Raw genomic sequence first — 23,371 nt, 5'->3', positions numbered from 1 at the left:
TTGATAATTATTCAAATAAAGTTCATTTAAAAAAATATATACAATGTAAGAAAAGGTTGTTTTAATCCATTTTTGTCCAAAGAGTTTGCTTAGCAGAATGCACTTTAATTGTAATTGTAAACACAAAGTACCAGTTTCTGGTAAAGGGATGTGTAAGATTTAGAACGTCTTGCAATAAAAATTAAAAATAAATAAATGATTACACATTTCAAAAATTCGCAAATAAATGTGTTCTTAACAACCAACAGTATGTTTTAAATATAATCACAGGTCCAGTTATCATGAAATCATGGTGGCCGGCACTCCTCCAGATGCTTCCAAGTCTGTTATAGCGGTGGTCCCCAACCACCGGTCTGCGGACCAGTACCGGTCCGTGGATCAACTGGTACCGGGCCGTTTGGGCTGCACCCGAAATAATGTTTTGGAGCTTATGTAGTTAAACAGTTCATACATTTGTGCTTAATCTTTGTTTTTTTGGCGCTACCTCTGGCCGCTGTTGTATTGTATGTATTGGCATAATTCAAAATTACAATGATCCATCTTATTTCTTGTACAGAAAAGTAACACTCATTTGGATTGCATGAATTAACTGAAACCATATCATTTTAAAACACCCAAGCAATATTTGAAAAAAACGTATTTATTCAGATTTTGTGTGTGTATACAAAATTATTTACGCATATCATTGTGTTTATTACAAATACAAAAAACCTTCTGTCAATGCAAAAGAAATCCATTAAAAATAAAATGTCAACCGCAAATAAAGCAATATAGTCATATAACTCTTTAACTCATAGACTTGTAATTTCTGCTTGCGTTATCCCAGCATCCTTTGCCATGGCATAGAAATGACCTTGTTTTTCAAGCAGATTACTTGGAGAATCAAATTCCACTATCCTACCAGCATCGAGTACCATCACCCTGTGGACAAGGACCACAAATCATGAGTTTTCATGGACCACATGTAGAGTGAGCAAAATTGAAAAGAACCAACCTTGAGCTATCCATGATGCTGTGTAGACGATGGGCGATAGTGAGAACGGTGCAGTGTGCAAATTCTTTCCTGATGGTTGCTTGGATCAGGTTGTCTGTCTCCAGGTCCACTGCTGCCGTAGCCTCGTCCAGGATTAAGATGTGGGACTTCCTGAGCAAGGCCCGGGCTAGACACAGCAGCTGCCTTTGTCCAACACTGAGAGAGTGTTTCAGGTTTCAGTTAACGCATTTCAACCCATCGGTCACAAAAGTGACCGTAAAGAAAATTCTATTCATGAGGCTCTATAAATGATTTTCAATCATTTTTCATGAAGTACTAAAATAGTACGTTATGTTAGTGAAGTTTGTTAAAATAAACATAGAACAAAGATTTTTCATACATATGATACGATCTTTAAGATGATATATGCATTTGCACGTACTCAAATTGGTTTGGTGTGTTTGCACAATAAGTAATTACATTGTTGTGACCGGTCATAAACCACACCTTTTCATCAACTATTTCAATTTTCCTTAAAAAAAAAAAAAAAAAAATCTTGATTATTTCAAAGGGTTAACAATGGCATATGATTTGGATTTTTCATGTCCAGGAAAAAATTGGTCTTAAATACTACAAATACAAAAATATTTGGTTAATATTTGTTATATGTCACAGTTAACATCCTTACGAACTGAGCAAATAGTACACATTTGAACTTTGCTAAGATGTGTATTCAGTTATGCAGATATGCAGTTAGCTAAAATTCACCTCAGGTCCTCTCCTCCCTCCGCAACCTCATGTTGTAAACCCTCCTGCAGCCCTGCCACATACTCCTTGAGATGGGAGAGCTCCAAAACTTTCCAGAGATCCTCATCACTGCATCTATCAAAGGGATCCAGGTTCATCCTCAAGGTTCCAGAGAACAAGACTGGATCCTGCACAGAGTCGAAGGGGTCAGTGCTCAGTACTTGTATCTTGCCGTGACGTTTGGGTTTATGTGTACCTGTGGTATGATAGTGAGGTTGTTTCTTAAGTCATGTAGACCTATTTCGGAAATATCAACACCATCTATAAGGATACGACCCTCAGCAGCTTCAATAATTCGAAACAAGCAGTTGGTCAAACTGGATTTCCCAGCTCCTGTGCGACCCACGATGCCAATCTGTGAGCGAACGGATACAATATGTAAAAGTGAAAAATGCAAATTATATTAAAAATTAAAACCACCTACAAACCTTCTCAGTGGAGCCTATATCACAGGAGATACCATGAAGTACCAGATCCAAACCAGGTCGATAACGGACCTTGTAGTTTTCAAACTGTAGTCTTCCTGCATCAGGCCATTTCTCTGATGGCCGAGTGTCAGTCACCCACTTGGCCTATGCGCACAGAAATCTCACGTTATAAATGTGTACATGTGGGGGACTTATTTGTACACATTTTGTAATAATATTAGCAAAGCTCACGGTTCATTACAATGATGGAAAAATGAAAGCAAACGAGCAAGAAACACAGCAGAGTATTGAAAATAAGGCAAGTAGCTTACATATATATATATATATATATATATATATATATATATATATATATATATATATATATATATATATATATATATATATATAACACTTCCATGTACCATCTGTTTGCATAAATATCTCATGTTATTACCTGCGGCTTATAGTCCAGTGCAGCTTATCCGTGACATAAATCATTTTTTTGCTCATATTTTGCTGCTGCGGCTTATATACCGGTGCAGCTTATAGTCTGGAAAATACGGTAATTGCACTTACAATTAGGTTAAACTGCTTCCATGCTACATGGGACTACAATGCTGGTCTGCTATTGGTCTGCGTCTCCTCACGGAGATGCTGGTCTGCTATTGGTCAGCGTCTCCTCACGGAGATGCTGGTCTGCTATTGGTCGGCCTCACTCGTTTCGAAATAGCGGAACGGTAAAGCTTTGTTCGATTGTGAGTGGTTACATAGTGCATTTTACTGCTTGATTGAAGTTTGAAAGGGTTTGCCATGGGTCCCAAAATTGCTAGTGATGTAAAAGTGAGAAGTAAGACGATGATTTGGAAACTAAGCTGGAGATAATCAAGAAATATGAAGCTAGCCTATCCTAGGCTACCCTTACTAGGGAAAATGGGCATAACAAGTGCCACTCAAAGGTAAATATACATACGGTGAATTTGTCTGAAGCAAAAAACTACATCATCATTCTAACTATGTATGTAATATCAACAGCGGCCAGAGGCAGTGTCAAAAAAACAAAGATCAAGCACAAGCCTATGAACTGTTAAACTAATAATTTCCAAAATATTATTTCGGGTGCAGCCCACGCAGCCCGCTACCAGCTGATCCGCGGACCATGGGGACCACTGTTGTATGACATTCATTTTCCTGCATTACCAAAAGTATTATATAACTGTCGTAAAAAATGTAATTTACATTACACCACATCAGTATTTTAATAACAGCAAGCAGAAGAGCGCATGAAGCTGCCATGAAAAGTTTTGTGAGCATAGTGCAGTTGCAGTGATGTCGGACTGGTGTAGTTCTTGCCCAATTTACCGAAGCTGCACACGCAGTAGTTAAAAAATACATGGTCTAACTGCCAAACCAGTGAGCCACTTCCTAAATCAGTCACATAGTATGTGCATCAGGTAGGTGTGCACCTCATTGCTTCCTACACACTGAACCACACTTCGCTATGCAGCTGCATTGATTACTTGAAACACACTTCAAAGTCTCTCCTCATGCACCTTACACTGTCGAGGTGGTACTAAATGAGTGATTAAGGTTATTAAGGGAGGACTCTCTCATCTTCTCTGATCAGGAGAGGCTGGTATTGAAAACGCAGTAATGTGGGAATGAAGTAAAATCACACTTCGGGGTATTTTTGTCAAGGAAATAGCAATCTTGGATTTAAAAACTGCCAAAAGATTAATTTGCATGATACAAACCCTTTAAATTAAATGCACAAAACCTACAATTGCTGTTTCAACAGATAAAGCATGGGCTGTAGTCAGTGTCAGCTAAAGTACTTTGACATGGACATACCTCATTTTCAATGATGCTATATTCACTCACTCTCTCCACAGCGACAATGTTGGTCTCTAGCTCTGACGTCATCCGAACAAGCCAGTTCAGGGTTTGGGTTACCTAAAAATCCCAGTTCAGGAACAGAATTCACATCACAAGAGCTTGGTCAACCACTACTGTCATCAGTACCGTTGACAAAGTGTGACTTACATTAAGGGAGTATGATATGGAGAGCCCAACCAGACCACTGTCCATTCTATCTCTGGAAATAACCGCAAGCAGAGCAGCAAAAAACACCACCAGATTCCCCACAAATTCCAGTCGAATTGCCAGCCATCTGTACATGGAAAGTACATGAAAAAGGCCATCTCCATTAAATGACACGCGTTGTCGATCACTCGTAGTGATGACCCATTTAACTCTACCTGTTCGATACAATCCATGGATAGACAGACTTTAGGTTTTCATCCATGGTGGCCTCATTATGCTGGAGGAACCTTTCTTGATGGCCGTAAGCTCTTATCACAGACAGGCCAGACACAGTCTCTCCAAAGTGAGAATAAATGGGTGAGCGAGAAACTGAGTCGAGTCGGCGTAGCTGCCTTGATGTTGCTACATAGAAGTGCTGAATGCAGATGTAAAGGTGTGAAGGGAATCGTATATTAGGTTGTTATCATTATGTGCTTATTTCTTGTCTTGAATAGTGTGCATTGCTATCCATCTATGCAGTCCTAGTTCATCTCGCCCCAGTCCTTAGATAAAGCTGTTGAAGCGGGAAAGTGTGAGCTGGGACCTTGGTCCAGCTGTTGGTAGCGCCCGGCTGGCTCTTTTTGTTATGTCTTGTAATGTGCAATGCTTTGCTAAATGAATAAAAAGCAGGCGGGGGCGCTTGAGCGACAAAAATGCTGTTGGCAACGCATGAGAATGTACGCCAAGCTTTTCCCTTTGCCTAGGCGGAGAAAAGTCAATCTTGGATGGTGAGTTACTCTTTTGCTGCTTAGCAGCTAAGCTTGCCCTAGTCTTATTTTAGAGATTTCTCTGACAAAAGTCGAGAGAAAAAAAGGCATTTAATAAAAGGAAAACACATTAATTTTTAACAATAATAAAATCTCTTGGTACATTAAAATATAAATATGTAAAAAAAAAAAAAAAACTGATGAAAGCATGCTCTTTCATTAAACAGGATAAAAACTAGAAAACATAATGATAGAGGTTGGTTTGGTTTCATTCAGTTAACACATTTCAAATTAACAAGGAAATATTACTTTTATTTGGTGTTTGTCCAGCAAAAAAAACAAGCTTCTCTAAACTGGGAGCATTCTGAAAAACAAACTCACTAAGCACCAAGTTATCCATTCTAAGAGTGACATTACCTATAGTAGATATACTATATTCCTTTGCCTTGTTTCAGTACAGTTAAAGCCTTAGAAGTGGTTTGAGTTCACTTTTTGTTATTATTATTGTATCTTGTTTTTGCACATTTGCACTCCCACCTGGACAAAGAAGTAAATCACTGCCAGCGGAATGATGACAATGGTGAAAAAGGGCGTGGCCAGACTGATGACAAAAAGCGTCCCCAGCACACCCAAGAAACATAGGATCCAAGAACGGAAGGACTGAGGGATGGCTTCATCGATTGTAAAGATATCCTAATGGACAGAAAAATATACTACAACTATAGCCAGTGCTTTGAGAGAAGAAATGTAAAAAAGGCCACTATGTGGATTCTACAAGTTAAGCGTAGGCCAAACCTTTGCAAAGCGGTTGACCACCCTTCCAATGGGTGTGGTGTCAAAGAAGAGCATTGGAGCACGCAGTATATTGTTGAGCAGCCTTGAATGCAGAATTCCAGAAGCTATAACGGAGGCGTTGGCCAGTAGCAGAGTACCAAGGAATACAAAGAGGCCTGCCAGAAAAAGAGTTCCATATCTGTGTTGAATATATCATTAAGAAACAACCGTTTTAAAATTATTCCTTGTACTTGTAATGATTACCCTGAACTATTCCCAGCGCTCCAAACACCCCCACTCTGGTGTCTCTCTTTTCTGCAGGGTATGTCTTGTTGTAGTACTCCACTGCATCGTTAGTCCAGTCACTGAGCCAGATATTCTGGCCAATGAATGCAATGTTCTGAATAAAGTACACCAGGAAGACTGCGGCGGTATATCCCCAGCCCATGGACCTCAGGTATTGGAGATACACTGAAAATTTCACCTGGAGGTCAAATAAAGGGACATTTACTTTTCAGATCTGCATAATGTCATTTCTTACTTTATTTGTGTGATAAAATTGAACACAAAAAGCACTGAAACTACCTGTCCTGTTTCCATAGCTTCCTTCTCGATTAACCGTTGGCCTTTGTTTATTTCTGCCACATTTTCAGATTTCCTTGTAGAGCCGTTTCTTATCGCTCTGAAGCTTCAATGTAACAAAGCATTCTCATTCACGCAATCATGTTTTTTATCAACCACTTCTCCATAATAATCCTATACCTGCTGTTGCACTTGCTGCGGCGGATGCTGTTTTCCCTTTTTAGAGTTGCAGTTACAGTGTCTTCTAATGGCAAGTCAGGTTGGGTGTCATCTCCTTCTGGAACCATGTCCTCATCTGCAACACCGTGGCTATGCTCTGAAGAGGCATGCATTATTATTTTAGTGATGGCAATTATAATTTATTGCCCTCTTAATTTTAACAATCATATATTTTAAGAATCCTCCAGATTTCACTTTGTAATGTCTTTATTTTTGTGATCATCAATAATAGTTGTATTGATACCTCCTTTAAAATATAAATAGCATTTCTTCACAGTGACTGTGTTCAAATTTGCACAAGATACTAACTGAATTGTAGCTTGCTAGTTTGTCAAACAGAATTACGTACTTGTTCTGAGACATATTGAGAACATTTTAATAGAACATCTCATTCTAATAGATTACACTTTAGCTCAGGCAGTCATTCTTCACATTGAGGCAGAAAGATGAAAGTACCTGATTCAGACTTGGCGGATTTTTTATGATCACTTTGCTCTTTGGCATATGTGTCCAAAAATTCAGAAAAGGCGCCTTTGCTAGCACGGAGGCTGTTGTAGGATCCAACTTCAGAAATCACTCCGTCGACCAGGACAACAATTTCACCCACATGAGGCAGGAAGCTCACTCCATGAGTTACTAAAATTCGTGTCTGCATCAATAAAGATTCAAAGTGAAAACTGAAAATGCTGTAGGAACACTCGGAAAACTTATAATACATACATGGCAGTTACATTAGCATTGCTTTTTAATGATGCAAAATAATTGCCCTGCATGCGTCATACCACATGGATAGCAAATGATAGTTGTTATGGCAAGAGAGGCATACACGGACCTTATCTTTGAGAATTCCATTAGGTCCGATCACTTTGTCAAAAAGGTGCTTCCCTACATGAGAGTCCACAGCAGACAAGGGGTCATCCAGCAGATAAATGTCAGCCTGACTGTATGCTGCCCTGGCCAAGCTCACGCGTTGCTTCTGACCCCCTGACAGGTTGATCCCCTTTTACAAAAGAATGAACGAACAATAGAACAACACAAAGTAAGACCACCAATTTTAAAGCCACTTTTTATGTGTGTGTGTGTGTGTGTGTGTGTGTGTGTGTGTGTGTGTGTGTGTGTTTGCTCTTTTCTGTGTTCAATCTTGGTGAACACAGATGAAAAGTTCAAGCACAAACACAGCACAATAACAACAAATATCTTTTGTTTTTTTGTGACTCTTAGGGCGCTGTACTTACTTTCTCCCCAATCTCAGTCATGTCACCCCCAGGTAGAAGCTTTAGATCTGGAGCCAAAGCACAGGCCTTAATCACCTCCTGATAGCGTTTCTCCTCAAAGGGAGAACCAAACAAAATGTTATCCCTCAGGGTGGCATTTTGGATCCATGCTTGCTGGGGTACAAAGGCAAGTGAACCCTGCAAGAGAAGATAAAACAAATAGCTATAATTCTTAGAAAATATCCAACTTCATTGCTTATGTGCTTTCTCATAATTTACTGTTAAATATGGAAGAACTTCTACAGCCTGTACAGAGATTGTTTTAAGAAAATATTGAATTGGTGAGTGAAATGAGTGTTGGCGCAGAGTGAGTATGTGTATTATGAATTGAGAGTCACCACCTGGGGTTTGGAGCGGTTTAAATGAGACTTGGGAATTGAACATTTGAGCTTTCTGCGTGTACAGTAGGTATTTTACAGCTGAATGTTTACAACTTAGCTTGGAGTAGAGGTGTGTGACGTCATTTATGACATCTTTGATCAAGCACTACGATGGAATATATGTTTGTTGATGTCTGTAGAAAATGACTTTCATTCAACATGTGAGGTCGTGACTACATCAGCATTTACTGTTACGATAAATCATCATATTGAGCACTGCTGTATAGGCCATTATCAAAACATCGTAATATTTGGTGGAGGAAATTAGGTGTGTCTTAAGGCCTGTCAGAAAAAAATTCAGTGATATTACTTCGCCAGGCTCGACAAGGTACATATGAATGAAAATGTAAGAGTTTTTTTCCCGCACAACAAGGGAAACAAGTGTTTAGCATTGGACTCCCATGAAATGAAATTAAGAGAAGATCATCTTGGTCCAATTATATTAAGTTTTACCAGTCTGGCCAGACATCGGATTTTGTGGAGGAGTATTGTCCATACCCAAATTTGTCATAAAAGTCATAAAACTTGAGATACTTAATGTTACCTATCTCAATATTCTACTGACTAATTTTCAGTGAATTTACTGAAACCGGCACAGTACAGAACATGACAGTGTAAAAATTAAAAAAAAAAATTCTGCCACCAGATGTCGCTATTGGTATTTTGGAAATGTGTCATGTAGAAGATTTAGACCATGAATCTAAATGATACTGTCAATTTTCAGATATTTTAAAGCTAGTTCAGCTGAGGTTTTTGTCACTGTGGGCGAAGGAAACATTGACTTCATGTTTTATGAGCCCACCTCTATCATATATTTCATGGGATCGTGACTATTTTTGGACCAGTTGTGCCTCTAAGGCTGATAATGGTCTAGGCCAGTGGTCCCCAACCCCCGGTCCACGGACCGGTACCGGTGTCGGGCCGCGTGGGCTGCACCGAAAATAATGTTTTGAAGATGATTTAGTTTAATGGTACGCGCACACCGAACGCGAACTAGGCGAAAAAGCGGAGCGTTTTGTATTGTAGTCAGTGGAGTTCGCGTGACTGGGAATGCACGTCGGGCGACGCGATGGACGCGAATGGAGAGACACGAATGGCCGCGCCCGGTCACGAGAAGCGAAATTTCACCTTTCGCTTGAAGTTAATTTTTTTTTTTTTTTACTTTTTCCGCGTTTCGCGTTTCGCCACAGCCAATCAACTTTGGGAACATTCAACGGCTCATGCAGTGGGCAGGAATGAATCAGGGTGGCCGCTTTGCGGTCACTGGTAGCGATCCAACACGGCCAGCTGAGCATTCAATACAAAACAGAGCCAAACAAGAGCACTCACCTCGCTTGTAGAAAGGCGGAAGCGAGAACTTGGGACAACTGGTATGTGCAGCGTTTGCTTCACTTAACAGCTGTTGAACCATAGTTAATGTGCTAAGCTAACGATAGCGCAGCATTGTCAGCACAATATTTAGCACGGTCTCGGCCACTTGATTGCGACATTGAAATTTTTAGTTTTTGGCAGGCGAGTATTGTTGCAATGAATAAAGGTGCTGTCGGTGAAAATATTGGCTCTGTCACATCCCAGAAAAGTGAAAGTTCTCAGCAATGATCTTGTTTCCGGGTCTACCGTAAAGTGCACAGCAAGCTCGCTCCACTCCCCTCCCCTCTTCTCGCGCGACAAAAAAGTGGACAAAAAGTACAACAGCAACAGAAAGCTCCGCGATTCGGCGCATAAATCTGAGACGTAGTGAAAAGGATGATGTGGTTTTTAGAGCTGCCAGCACCACCCCCCGGTCCGCAATATACTGTAGATCTAAGGCGTTGACCGGTCCACGGTGATCAAAAGGTTGGGGACCGCTGGTCTAGCCAAATTGAAAGTTGATGGGGTCAACAGTATAAGAGAAGGGGGCAGCAGTGGAAGACATAAAAATGGCCATAAATGCATCAAAATTGCAAATTCAAAAATCCGTAACTCTTTTTCTGTACTGTGCATCCTAGCTTTTGGCTGTCTTTTCTTGTTTTTTTAGGTCTTAGGGTCCTTCCTGTATATGCCTACACAACTGGGCGAACCAACTGGGTTTGGCTGCAATCCTTCGACTATAATGAGATTTTTTTCCTCCTGCTAGATGGCGCTCACAGTACACAACTGAAACAAAAAAAAACTGGTTAGTAGGTGTTTTTTTTTACATTGGACTCCCATTAAAAATATGAAATTAAGAAAAATTAAGACCATCTGGGTCCAATTACAGAAACTTTTTCGGATTGGTGAGACATCGGAATTTGAGACGAAGTACTGAGTTGTAAAAGTTGTAAAATTGGAGAACCTTCAAGTTCCATGCCTCAATGCTATTTTGGTCAATTGTCTGTAAAATTACTCAAACAGGATTAGCACAGTGCAAAAATTGAAATATTAAGGTTTTTGTCACTTGTGGCAAAGGACATTTGAAACAAATATTTTGAAGCCCCGCCCCCATCATATATGTTAGCCGATCTTGATGAAATTTTGCCCAGTTGTGCCACTATGGCAGATAATGGAGCACTGTGGACCAATGTGAAGTTGATCGGGTCAAGGGTTTTGGTTCGGAAAAAAGTACAAAAACGGGCCAAATGGCACATTCAACAGTTTATAACTCTGGTTCTGTACATCCTAACAGTGGTGAAAGGAGACTTAAAAACCCTCCTTTTTCATTTCTTTTGCTATTTATTTGGTGTTTCACGTTAAAATACATTCAAGGATGTTTACAAGAGGAATATCAATATCACCTTAATATTGATGAAGCCTTTGGTGCTATGCATTTCTCCCAGAATGGCTGACATCAGAGAGGACTTGCCTGAGCCGACAGCTCCTACGACTGCAACCAGCTGACCTGGCTTGACGTCCAAACTGACACTAGAAAATAGACACCAGAAAAGGTTTATTAAGAATTAAAAGAAATACGCCGTTATATACATGTTGTGGATGTGTTCAATGCAGAACTTATACTTTTTAAGTTGGGGCTCGGCATCTTTTTCCCATGAAAAGGAACCATTGCAAACATTAATAGCTGAACCTACAGAGACACAGATTTATTGTACAAATGCCATGGTTACACTTGTATCAATTCTGAGAAAGACAAACATACAGAAGCTGGGATCATGGCGCACGGTATCACTTTCAAGGTCTTCGCCTCCCAAAAACTTTTCGAGACGCTTCCTGGACACAGTTGTCTATATTGTGAAAGGACAAAGTGAGCCTTGCTCCATTATGTCTGGATGTGTCATTTAACTTTGTGTCCTTACTTGCACAATGGACGCTATGAGCATGGGCAGCATGGCCAGAGGGAATCGAAGAATGTTGAAGAGCGAGATAGCAGTGAACGCCTTTTCAGCGGTCAACACGTTGTCTGAACTCACAACTACAAAAACGGCAAAGGTGGCCAACGACACCTGGTACACAAACAGAGTGTGAATGGCTTACACAAACAATATTCTTGAGTCCCTCTGCTCATATGCGGCACATTGACAGGACTGACCACAGCTGGAGAACATCTGAAAATGAATGTAGAGACAGATGTGAGGTACGCAAACTTCTTCATTACATTTAGTTCTTGGCTTCTGATGTCTTCAACCAGGGCTTGAAAAGATGGCTCCCATGCATACAGCTTTAGAATCTAACAGGAGAACAAGGAGGAACTTAATAAGTATAGGCTAGGGAGGGAGAACCTCACAGCAACTGTTTCAAATAAGCCCAATGTATTTACAATAATCAACATTTGTGTGTTTGTCTCATTATAATTGTCCAGAAATCTGATATGACCCTCTGGGGATTGTAAATACCTTAGTTGAAAAAAGATTTCCAGTGCCCTCAACTATAATACACAAATAAACATTGAATTCATCATTAAAAGCACTGTCAAATGTGGTAGTTGTACAAAAGAACATCCTCCGCTTTAAGATTCTCTGAACTGAGAAGTTTTTGATCCAAGAATCTGACAAAGTACCTATTGTTTTTCAATTTCCTGTTTTATTTTGGATGCTTATTCTTCCTTCTCAGTTTCTTCTTGGCATTGACCAGCTTTGTGGTGAAAAGATGACTCCCATGCATTCAGCTTCACAACTTTGTAAAAAATACATGCAAAACGTGTGTGCACTTACTGTATGTCTGGTGTGCACAAAAATGTTTTTGCATCAATACTTTTTATTTTGCTTGTCATCGTTCCCCTAAGTTGACTGCCTTATCTGCAAAATTGTGATCATGCAACTTTTACCACTGATTGTAATGGAACTATTGCAATATATCAGTAAAATAGGGTGTCCATGAAACTGTGCTATTCTAAGGATGATTGACACTACAGAAGGTCAGTGTCAGAAAACAGAGATATAGCTTGCAACTGTGAGCATTACCAGAGACGAGACCAGTTGTCTCCGACAAAAGACTTCCTCCAACAGAGATTCCACTTCCCACTGTGATCAAAACGCTCAATCAAGATTGATGGCTGTCTGACTTTGTCCCCCTCAACAAAGACTGGTCCGCGGCCAAAGGGCCTTTGAATACACACACACGCACGCACGCACACACATGCATGTACACACACGCTTGCGTTCCTCAGTCGGACAACATCCCCCAAAGGTGTATAAGAACTGAATGTGGAAGGTGAAACATTGCCATTTCTGCTCCGACCTGAGGCAGGACTGGCCCGAGGCCTCGTGTACTTCCCACTTCTCCTGTCTGGATTAAATCAATCGTTTCACTATGTTGTGGCATGTGCTATCTTTTCAACAAATATGAGCACGCTAGGGACTAGTTTGCGGAAAGTTGTTCTCGGTTCCTTTAATAGTAACTATGAATTCATTGAAGACAGAAACTCACCTTCATCCCATTGAGAAGTTCATTCATGATTTTCAACCTTTTGTCTTTGAATTTCATATTTTCAATCTGAAAGGAGATGACAGAAATGACAGGAGAAAGTAATTTTGGTAGGAAAACGCGACTTAAAATTTCAAAAATGAAGTGCGTCTATAAAAAATATGCCATGCTACCACATTTTTGCATATACGTTTATAACCTGGAATTTTCTAGCCTTGGTGGCTAGCAGTGCATTAATTGGCACCATGAGGATCATGACTAAAAGTCCAGCCAGCACAGAAGGTCCAAGCTCCTGCCACAAGAACACAATGGACAGGACGATCTGCAGGGGGCAGGACCAAAGCAGGTGGATGAAGTTTGTCACGTCATTGAAGCGCTGAGCATCAGCAGATATCAGGTTCACCGTTTCACCAACTGTGGACTCTTTACGTGTGTCATTAGACACCACCAGTGCCTTGAAAAAATGTATTCATCGGCTGTATCAGACCATAGTTGTAACTCATTCCATAGAAGAAAATATACACTAGCCACAAATATTTAATAGCTCCTCAAATTACAAAAAGTTCAGGATTAACCTAAAATGCATAATAACCATTACAGATAAAGTCAATTTGACTAACTCTAAAGCTTGAATGCACATGTCCAAAAGTTGAGAGTTTCAGTACTTACTGCACAATTTACTGTAGTCTGTTAAATAATCGAATGGTAAAGTTGACGGGTCAAAAAAGAATCTGCCTTGACCAGTACAAATCAAGTTCAATCAGTTAATTAAGTCATAATTAATTCATAATTATTAATGGTTTTTAAACTGTTCTTATAGTCACCGTATTCCTTTGACATTTTGATATCATGGGACTCAGGTGACACCAAACAACTGACAGTAACAATGCATGCAATCCGGTCCTCGAGGGCCATATCCTGCATGTTTTTGAGGTTTCTGTCCACACAACACAATTGATTGAAATGATCAGCTCGTCGGCAAGCTTAGCAGAAGCCCCATAACGATCCTGATCATTTGAATTAGCTGCATTGGACGACGGAAACATCAAAAACACGCGTGATAGCAGCCCTCAAGGATTGGGTTCGGACATGCCTGGACTAATGTGAGGTTTCAAACAGGATGTGGAAGTGACCACGAGCAAAACAAACCACTTTGAGTGGCCAGCCATCTGAGAAGAGAAATACTGCCCTCTGCTGTCATCTTGAAAACCAGGCCTCTAGCATAAACTCATCTCATTTATTTTTTTTTCTTTTTTTTTTTTTTTGCAGGGTTTCTGTGGCGGTAAAAAAAGAGGGAGAAACTCTCAAGAGATTTGAGATGCACTCTAAGCTTCTCAAACCATGGCTTGTGATGTAAATTTGGTTTGGCATCAAACCCAGGAGCTCCTTCGTAACCTAAAACTAATCCTGTGAGTATCATGCGCATCAGTAGCTTTTTGTCTTGCTAACGTGTCACAAATCATTTTTAAAAAAAATGTTGTGAGCTGAAACGCGGAAAAAATATTGTGCATCGCTAGCTCGGCAAAATTAAGCAGTTAAGATGTGTTTGATTGTGACATTATTTCATTTTTATTTTTGATAATGTGACTAAACTTGAACTGACAACCCATATTTTGTTTCTGATTACTATGTTCACGAAATGCTAGGTAGCATCATTTTCAAATATTGAAAGAATGAACCCATACTTGTTTCTACTGATTTGCATGTTTTGTTCGGAGGAGATAATTATTGCATTACTAGACAAAATATGTTGCACATGTTTAAATAAGCAGTTATTTAACACCATACTGTATTGACAAGTGTGCCTTTTTGACTTTTTCATACTTGCTTTCTGGCATGTGTTGCAGAGTTTGGCTTTTTGCCCAAGGTTTAATATTTGTCTTACTTTTACATTATCGCATTAGTACCAATTTGCGGCCCAAAAACAGTTAAGCTGCTTTATTCGGAGATTTGTAACCTTTACCCTTGGTATTTTTGTTTCAGCCTGATGTTTAACTTTAAAGCCAAAATGATTTTTACATACATTTGGTAAGAAATGTAACATGATGATTTCTCAAAAACAAACCACATTGAGTGGTCAGTCATCCGACAAGAGAAACTCTGCCCTCTACTGTCAACTTGAATACCAGACCTCGAGGAATTGAACATGATTTCATAGCTCATCTCATTTCTCTTTTTGCCGGGTTTCTGTGACGGTACAAAGGGGAAAGGAGAGTCTCACAAGATATTTGAGATACACCATAAGGTTCTCAAATCATAAGCTTCTCAAACCATGTCTTATGATGTCAATTTGGGTTTGTATCAAACCCACTGGCTCCTTTGTAACTTACAAATAATATTTTGGGTAACATGCATCAGTATATTTTTGTCTTGTCAACATGTCAAGAATCAACTTTCAAAAATGTGTTTGTCATTTTTTTTGTTTTGTTGATGATTTGACTAAACTTGAACTGACAAGATTATTGCATTTGTTGGCAAAATATGTTGCACATTTTGTCTAAATAAGCGGTTAATTTGTGTTTTGCTTAGTTTGGAATTTGCCCCAGGTTTAATATTTGTCTTACATTATCGCATTAGTACCATCGCGCAGCTCCAAAACAGTGAAGCTGCTTTGAAGGGAGATTTTTGTTGCGCTATAGTTATTTTAGTTTCAGCCTGATATTTTACTTTAAAGCCAAATAGTAATGTAACATGATGATTTCTCACAAATTCCATTGACCTCTGGTTTGCTTTCACCTTTTTGTAAACAGCAGCCATGATAGCAGTCCGGACTTTCATTCCCAGCACAAAGCAGCGCTGGAGGTATTGCTGAAGGAAAAGCGACTGCAGGAGGGCCACCACCAGAAGCAACACTGCATATAGATAACCTTCCCATGCATAACGGCTTTTGTCCTGAGTGAAAGTAATCATCAATCTGGGAACCACAGAGGAAGGCTTGGTGACTCAATGACCCAAAACAATCAATGTTGGTTAAGTTACTTGCAAAATCGTGACGATAAAATACTTAAGATTTGTTACTAGTTACTGTCATTTGAAAGCCATTGATATAACACGTTCATTTTTGGACAAATCTGACTTACTTCAGCAGCTGGGGACTGGCAAAGGAGAGAAGGTCCTGCAGAAGTTTGAAGAAGGCCGACTCAAGCAAAACCCCTTTAAATGTCTTGTAGATGGTGGGGATGAGCCATGAGGTGGGATAATTTTCTTCTTCCTTCTTTTTCTTGGTTGTCTTTGTTTTTTTGTCTTCTTTCTTGCCTTTGTCCTCCTAAAGCAAAAATAATGGGAGCACTGACTCAAAGCAATAAATTATGGCTACATGTAGATCAATAAACAGAATCAATTTGGAGTGCAAGAAAAAAAAATCAACTGTCATGATTTTTCTCACCATCATCAACACGTCCTGACTAATGCCTTTCCCCATTCCATTGGAAAGTCCATTTAGAAATGTTTCATTATGGGATTTATTGTTTTGGTTTTTGGCCAGCCTTTTCTGGTAGCGATGCCGAGCTGCGGCAAACTCTGTCTTCATGAAGTGCTGAAAGTGCTGGCTGATGTAACCCGTGGCATCTTCCTCATTCAGGGACCACATGTCTTCCCGAACCAAGGGCTGTTTGTACCCTCTTATCGCCATACTGAGAAGGGCAATGCAAGATGATTTTGCATTCATGATTTACAATGTACAGTAATGTAAAGCATCAGTCTATTTCCCATTTCAAGAACCTTTCATAGAGCATTCTTTTTGGAAGGAAAGACACAGACTTCAGCAATGGTTTTAACTAGGGTACCAGTTAGGCATGGGACGAGGTACAAGTCGAGAGATTGAGGCCACAGGAACGAGATATGATATTTTGGCAAACTTTTTATAATAAAAAAGTTATTGCTATATTAAACTTCAGTTTCAAAATACAGTAATATATTTTATTGAGCAGGCTGAAATCAGTCGTGATGGAGTAGTTACTTCATGGCATCTATGACCTCCACTTTGGTTTTCTTGTAGTGTTGGAGCTACTGTGCAACCAGTGGTGTAGTCGTCCCATGAGAGGTGGGTTTTGTTACGTTCTGCCTGGGTCTTATTCTGTTGTGGGTTTAGTTGTTGAGATTTTTGGTTTGTTTAGCCATTCAGTTAGAAATGTTTCTCCCCCCATGTCTGCCTCTCCTCCCTGTTTTTTAGTTTGATTTTGTCCACGTGTTCCTGCCCCTTGCGTGTCTTCCAATCAGCTTCCACTGCCTCTTATTCTCTCCCAGCCGTTCCACGTTTTGTAATTAGTGTCGTGTGTGTGTTTATAAGTTGTAGGTTTGTCACTGCTAGTTGTCGGGTTATTGTAATTGTCACGTCTTTGCTGTTGACCCTCGCTGTCGCGTTCTTTGTTTTCCTCCGGTCCCACGGCCACTCTTCCCCCGTAAGTTTGGTTTAGCGCTCGTTTCTTAGTACATTGCCCAGCTTTTTTTCTGTTTTTGTTCTTGCCATGTTTGGATTATTAAAACCACAGTTTTTGAGCACATTCCCTCCTGGCTTCCTTGCAATCTTGGGTCCATCCTCTCACAACTCCTCACTCCACTCGCCATGCCAGATCGTGACAGGTTTACTCCAAATTTCACCCCTTTTTTTTAAGTAGTAATGAAAAAAAGGCAGTTTTGGAACCAGTGACATATATGAAAATTCTAACCAAAAATCTATCATTTCTTTTATTACAAAATGATTATGACTTAATAGGGAGCAGTTTGTACATACAGTATTACTGGTCACACAAGCACAATGAATGTATAATGTATTCATCATGAGGCAAACATTTTTGTTTTGTTTTTTTTTTAGATACATTTTGGAATTCTTCAACTTTTGGGGGGAAAAGATGCTATCAGGCAGTTGGATATTTATGAAGGTGCACATCGGGGAAGGTGAGAAGTGGAATTCTCGTGGCGTTCAATCTCGCAAGATCTCGTCGCGCGAGCTCTCATCCCAGTGCGAATTGTTGATGATCATTTCAATTGGTATCAATTTTATATTTATGTATGTGCATGTTCAGTACTACAGTGATCCCTCCTACTTCGCGGTCTCAGTACTCCGCGGGTTTTTCCAGTAAAAATTAAAAATATTTCAAAATAAAAAATAATTTAAAAAATGCGCAAAAATGGAAAAAAATGAAAAAAGCAAAAAAGTACATTATACAGTACTGTATTCATCAAATAACTAAGTATTATTAGTTAATAACTATGTTAAGAATTCTTCAAGCGTTAGAATTCCTGACGTTTGTTCTTATCTTATTTTGAAATGCAGGCTTTTAATTATTCGGGACGCGTTGCATTTCTTCCATTTCCTGTTTTACGTTCTCTGTGCGTCATTCGGCTTGTGACGTAGTGAATGACAACGTAAGATCATATTTATAGTTTATTATCATTTATGTTGATAACGCACGCTACTGCCTATGTTTAGTAAGCGATGAGTGTTTATTCTGATTCAACAGATACTACATGATACACCATACATGAGCCAAAATAAATGTGAAGTTCAACCTGATGACTTGCGTACTCTTTCGTAATACAGTATTACTTATTTAATGAATATACAATAATGTTAATAAGGATAATGTAATGTTAAATAATAGGAGAAAGAAATCAAATATGCAAAAAATACATAAAAAAAGGATTGTTTATGGTTACTGCGGCTATATTGGGGCGTAAATAGAAATCCAGGAACTGATACCCTACTTCGCGGGTTTCAGACTTCGCGGAGGGTTGACACCCCTCATTTACAGCGAAGTAGGGGGGATCACTGTATTTGTACTATTTTTTTTTCAAATAGTGTAGTTGATTTGGTCTTTCATTGTATTTTTGTGAGCATTTATAATCATAATCTAATAAAAAGAGAAATACCAGTTGTATGGCATCATTATAAAATCGCTAACATATCACACCACATGAAGACCTTGGACATTTGCACATAAATGTAGTGTATAATTTGTGTGTGCTTATGTGGTATTACCTATTAAACCAGCTGAATGTGATTCTTTTCAAAAATGGTGCACCTGCCTCTGGATTCTAGGAAGGAAAGATAACACTATAGAGTGTGTAAGAGGGAAAAAATGTGGCGAATGCAAACATATTACTCATCATTTACCTTTTTTACACGCTCCCTAGTTTCTGGAGAGATGTCTGCCAAAGCTGAGAAGATGAGTGCTATCACTTCCAGGCCAAATGAGATGCAGACAAGGCAGAATCGAGGGAGGTCAACAATCTCTCCCTGATGGTCATTATGGAATTCATTAAGAGGGTTTCAACAAAAAATGGCACGGCTTGTTATTATGATTTCACTAGTTGTGTTTAAACCTTGCTATGAATTTGTACCTGCCTGAGCGCCTCTCGTATAATGGTCTGCAGAGGGAAGACACCACACAGAACCGTAAGAAACCAAAAGAGGAAAAGAGTGGCAGAATCAATTGATCCTCTTCGTCTTAACCCTTCTTGGCACAGCAGCACCATGACCTTATTAAAAAAGAAAAAGGAACAAATTGCAAGCACCCATCATATCACATAGACCAGCGGTCCCCAACCACCGGTCCGGGGACCGGTCCATAGATCAGCTGGTAGCAGGCCACGTGGGCTGCACCTGAAATAATATTTAGTTTAGCAGTTCATACGTTTGTGCTTGATCTTTGTTTTTCATTCATAGTGAGAAGGATGATGTGTTTTTTAGAGCAGCCAGCAGCAGCAGCCCCCCCCTCCCCGGTCCGCAATATAAAGCATTTACTGGTCGGTGGTGATGAAAAGGTTGGGGACCGCTGACAGACAACATTTAAACCATTAACATACCCATGACCCAGCATAAATGATGGGATTGGTATAGTACACAGTAGGATTCTTTTCTGGCGTAGGTGTGTCTTGAGTCGGCCCGAAGTCCTCTCCAATCGTGAGGGCCAGGCCTGCTATAGCTGTCAGGAACAGCAGAGAAGCAACAGCCTGTTGACAGAAGAGGCATCATATAAACCCATATTCAATACAACACTTATATTCAAAGAGCTTTGAATGATAAAATGAAATATAAAATTTGTATTTGAATTGTGAATGTGAGGTATTACTTGTTTGCAGGTATAGAGTTTGGAGATGTATCTGGTGTCCTTTGTTCTTCTGCAGAGAGTCAGCAGGTGCCACGGGGCACAGATCCACAGGAAGCCCAATGGGATCCACACCAGGACTGTTTGTTCTACACATACTGGCAGATCTGGATCTTCTCTCGCCACGTATGAAGAATTCTGCAGCAAAACATGAATAAAAATGAGCTACTTCAACAGAGCCAAAGCCCTGGCTAGTATGTGTTTCTCAAAAAACATTGAAATCAGGTAGGCATTGCCTATGAGATTTTTTTTTCTTTCTTAATTGCTTTATCGAGATAAATTAAAGTTAAATAAATTACTGCACAGAGACAGACAAAACATCATTGTGAATTGAATCTAATGCACTAGAGCTTGACGGAGTATGAGATTGCATTTCTTCATTAAAGTCAATTAATTATTGACAATTGTGCAACCTTTATTCGCTTACATCTGTATATTCACATTTGCAAAGTTCTAATGTGTTTTTGCATCACATTGCTAACCTTGATATACTTTTTTAAAATTGTATGTTTTCAAATTTATATAGTTCACAAGCAATTGTGTACGTTCAATAAAAAATAGTTTTGCTAGAAACAAAGCTGTATATGAGAAATGTAAGCTGTATATAATAATTTCCAGGGGAAATTTGTAAGTTTTTGAGAATACTCGTATATTTTTGGTAAACCTTGAAAATTTACAGGGGTTGAAGAAGTACAAAATATTTGAGAAAAAAAATTTGTTGGGGAAAAGTTAGATATTTTTAATGATAATGAAATGAAGAGAAATAAGTTACAAGAAAAATTATCGAGAAATTTGTATTTATTTGTACTTAAAACACAGATCTAAAAAATATTTGATGAATTGTACTATCAATTTCATGTGCTACTACAGACATGCCAAAACAAGTCACCTGATATGATGAGTCATTGCTTACCTAACAGTATTTGTTGTCTTGTCCAATGTTTACTAAAGTTAACAAAAAAAAAAGCAATGGTGCACAAAAAAGCTCATCTTCACTTTGTTTTTTGCACATGAAATTTCATTTTGTCTTGATTATGAACGGTCTGATTTAATAATGTGTAGTAATGTCTAATTATTATCACGAAACTCAATTATGAAACTGAGATATCATTGATCATTCAAAATAGAGTGAAAACTTAAAAGTTGAACACAGTCCGATTTGTGATGCTGGTTGTGTTCCAAGATGTTGTTTGTTCAAAAGAAGACTCAGTATTTAGCTTAAACTACCACAACCATAATGGCTTCTAGATTAAAGAAATAATTGTTTTTTGTTTTTTTTTAACCCTAAATGTCATGCAAGTGTGAGGAAGTGTAAACCACTATATAATAAGATAATGTACAACGTATACTCACACTGATAACTGACAACAATGTTTTGTGAGTGATACTGTCACCTAGATATACTGTATTTTATTTGTATTGTTAGAATTCATTCACATGTAATATTTATTTACATACGTATGATAGGTCGATTGAAACAAACTTTATGTATGCAAGTAATAGTAGGCTTTTGCAATTTTTCCTAGTTTCTAATTCTATATATAGTTACCATCAAACTTTCCCTTATTGCCATCGATGGCAATAAAAAAATTGTTCCAGGATGCTAATCCAATGCTGACATTTTTCCATGCGTGACAGAATATGAAAGTTACTCCGTTATAGGTAAACACAAAGTCGTTCTGAAGTGAAATTAGGCCAGTCACACTCACCCAGAACACAGATCCGCAGTACTCCCCCAATACAGCAGCACACATAGTCCCCGTGGATGGCCCCAGGTGAACCTTTGAAGACCAGTCAACTTTTGACAGATTGGCCCCCTCGGGCTCAACTAAATAACTCCTCACGCTCCCGTCAGCCCATAGGAAGACAATGGCAGGATATGACGAGCGGGGGACTTTGAGCCATGGGTCTTTAAAAATAGAAGAAAAAACCTGTGCAAATGAAAAGTGAGAGTAAAAAATGCACAAGAAGAATAATTCAGTCAGGCAACAATCCTCCTGGTTCCCTTCAAACACAAACACGGGCAACCCTCTTGTTGGGGCGAATGACAAAACGAAAACACTGCAGTCATTGAGGGAATCCAGTTCACACCAGCCAGTCCATGGACACTCCTCCATTCACATGTGTTTAAAGTTCAACCGATCACACAGACCACCACATAAAAAGAGCAAGCAAGAGAGAGAATGAGAGGACGAGAGAGAGTGGAAAGCGTTCTACCCAAAATTGTATGTATTTCAGGGAAAGGGTAGGGAAATGAGGTCATTAAAGCCCACGTTTTCCTGTTGACATGCACCTATTTCCCACTGTGCCAGTGCCGTGTCTGGCACAGCCTCTCAATATACTCTTCCCAGAGCATCTTTTATTCAGGACTTAATTTAAAAGCTAAAATAGAACTAGTTACTTCCCCTCCCTTCTGATTTACTGATGAGTATTTTAAGGTAGAATGTCAGGAAAAAAGTCAACAGAATTCCTCATTGGCAGTCTGCATCTGCCTCATTTCCCTCCTCTTGATTCTCGATCACTTTAACAAGACTACAAGATCCTGGTGGCATCCTAAAGGAGCATGTTTGCTTAATTTTCTACACAATAAACAATTTGTGGATTGAGTGTTCAGGGCTGCGACTAGGAGAAAGATAGACAGGGAGTTAGTAAAGCAGAGATCCAGGGGCAATGAAGTGAAACAGAGCCAAGTGAGGAATCAAAATATTTACTGTGGAGTTTATTGTGAACTATTTCTTTACCATTCATTATAACTTAGATTTGTGTAGAAACATTGTTTTGAATGACTGTGAAATTTGCTAAAAACACATATATGCCCAGCCTCTCTTGCCGATTTATACCTGAGTGGAAAGCCAGTGTGTGACAAGCAGTTTGACGAGCATGGCTATTGTTCTCAATCCTTAGTGACATTAAGCATTCTACAACGAGCAGAGAAATAGCAAAGTTTGCATGTGGTACTCACAGCCTCTCGGTGTTGCGTGGGATATTCCTGAGCATGGCCTCGAGCCCCAGTCCGTGGCAGTCAACTGTGGTCCCGCTGCAGGTACACAAAGCAGGGCATGCACTCATGCCGGCCATCGGCTGGGCGCACAGCATCACACCCAGCGCGCACAGCTCCAGCTTGCCCAAACCAAAAAACGTCCTTTTGCTCGGCATAGTTAATACCATTAATACCAAGTCTGACCATCTTCTAAGGAGTCCTGTTCAAATAAAAATTGTTG

General features: G+C 39.4%; 1 protein-coding gene and 1 long non-coding RNA gene across 6 annotated transcripts; one reads left to right on the top strand and one right to left on the bottom strand.

The window, feature by feature from the left end:
• Positions 1 to 624: 624 nt before the first annotated feature.
• Positions 625 to 22,188, bottom strand: LOC148420441 (ATP-binding cassette sub-family C member 2-like). Of its 4 annotated transcripts, XM_088420698.1 has the most exons (32): positions 21,860 to 22,188; positions 20,115 to 20,288; positions 19,849 to 19,995; positions 19,384 to 19,521; positions 19,157 to 19,279; positions 19,022 to 19,077; positions 16,427 to 16,673; positions 16,122 to 16,306; positions 15,778 to 15,955; positions 13,241 to 13,495; positions 13,045 to 13,110; positions 11,708 to 11,845; positions 11,475 to 11,621; positions 11,318 to 11,402; positions 11,179 to 11,245; positions 10,959 to 11,085; positions 7,787 to 7,963; positions 7,384 to 7,551; positions 7,008 to 7,200; positions 6,513 to 6,648; positions 6,336 to 6,438; positions 6,015 to 6,234; positions 5,772 to 5,926; positions 5,514 to 5,669; positions 4,446 to 4,645; positions 4,231 to 4,357; positions 4,039 to 4,140; positions 2,209 to 2,352; positions 1,977 to 2,135; positions 1,742 to 1,908; positions 995 to 1,189; positions 625 to 921 (listed from the first exon to the last, which is right to left on the bottom strand). In XM_088420698.1, exons 1-32 carry the CDS (start codon positions 21,902 to 21,904, stop codon positions 792 to 794), a joined length of 4,710 nt encoding a protein of 1,569 aa, XP_088276824.1. In that variant the 5' UTR covers positions 21,905 to 22,188; the 3' UTR covers positions 625 to 791. The 4 variants fall into 4 exon arrangements, with proteins under 4 accessions (XP_088276824.1, XP_088276826.1, XP_088276825.1 ...); XM_088420700.1 differs by lacking the exon at positions 5,514 to 5,669; XM_088420699.1 differs by lacking the exon at positions 11,475 to 11,621.
• Positions 14,302 to 20,500, top strand: LOC148420442 (uncharacterized). Of its 2 annotated transcripts, none has more exons than XR_015866308.1 (6): positions 14,302 to 14,450; positions 15,792 to 16,006; positions 16,127 to 16,232; positions 17,855 to 17,937; positions 19,177 to 19,264; positions 20,174 to 20,500. It is a non-coding gene; the product is annotated as an uncharacterized LOC148420442 (long non-coding RNA). The 2 variants fall into 2 exon arrangements; XR_015866307.1 differs by having other exon boundaries at positions 19,177 to 19,285; positions 20,170 to 20,500.
• Positions 22,189 to 23,371: the final 1,183 nt, after the last annotated feature.

This window comes from Hippichthys cyanospilos, chromosome 8 (assembly GCF_059441005.1).
Source record: "Hippichthys cyanospilos isolate Australia breed blue-spotted pipefish chromosome 8, RoL_Hcya_1.0, whole genome shotgun sequence".
NCBI lineage: Eukaryota > Metazoa > Chordata > Actinopteri > Syngnathiformes > Syngnathidae > Hippichthys > Hippichthys cyanospilos.
Note: the sequence above shows the minus strand (reverse complement) of the source record. Positions and strands in the feature narration are given on the sequence as shown.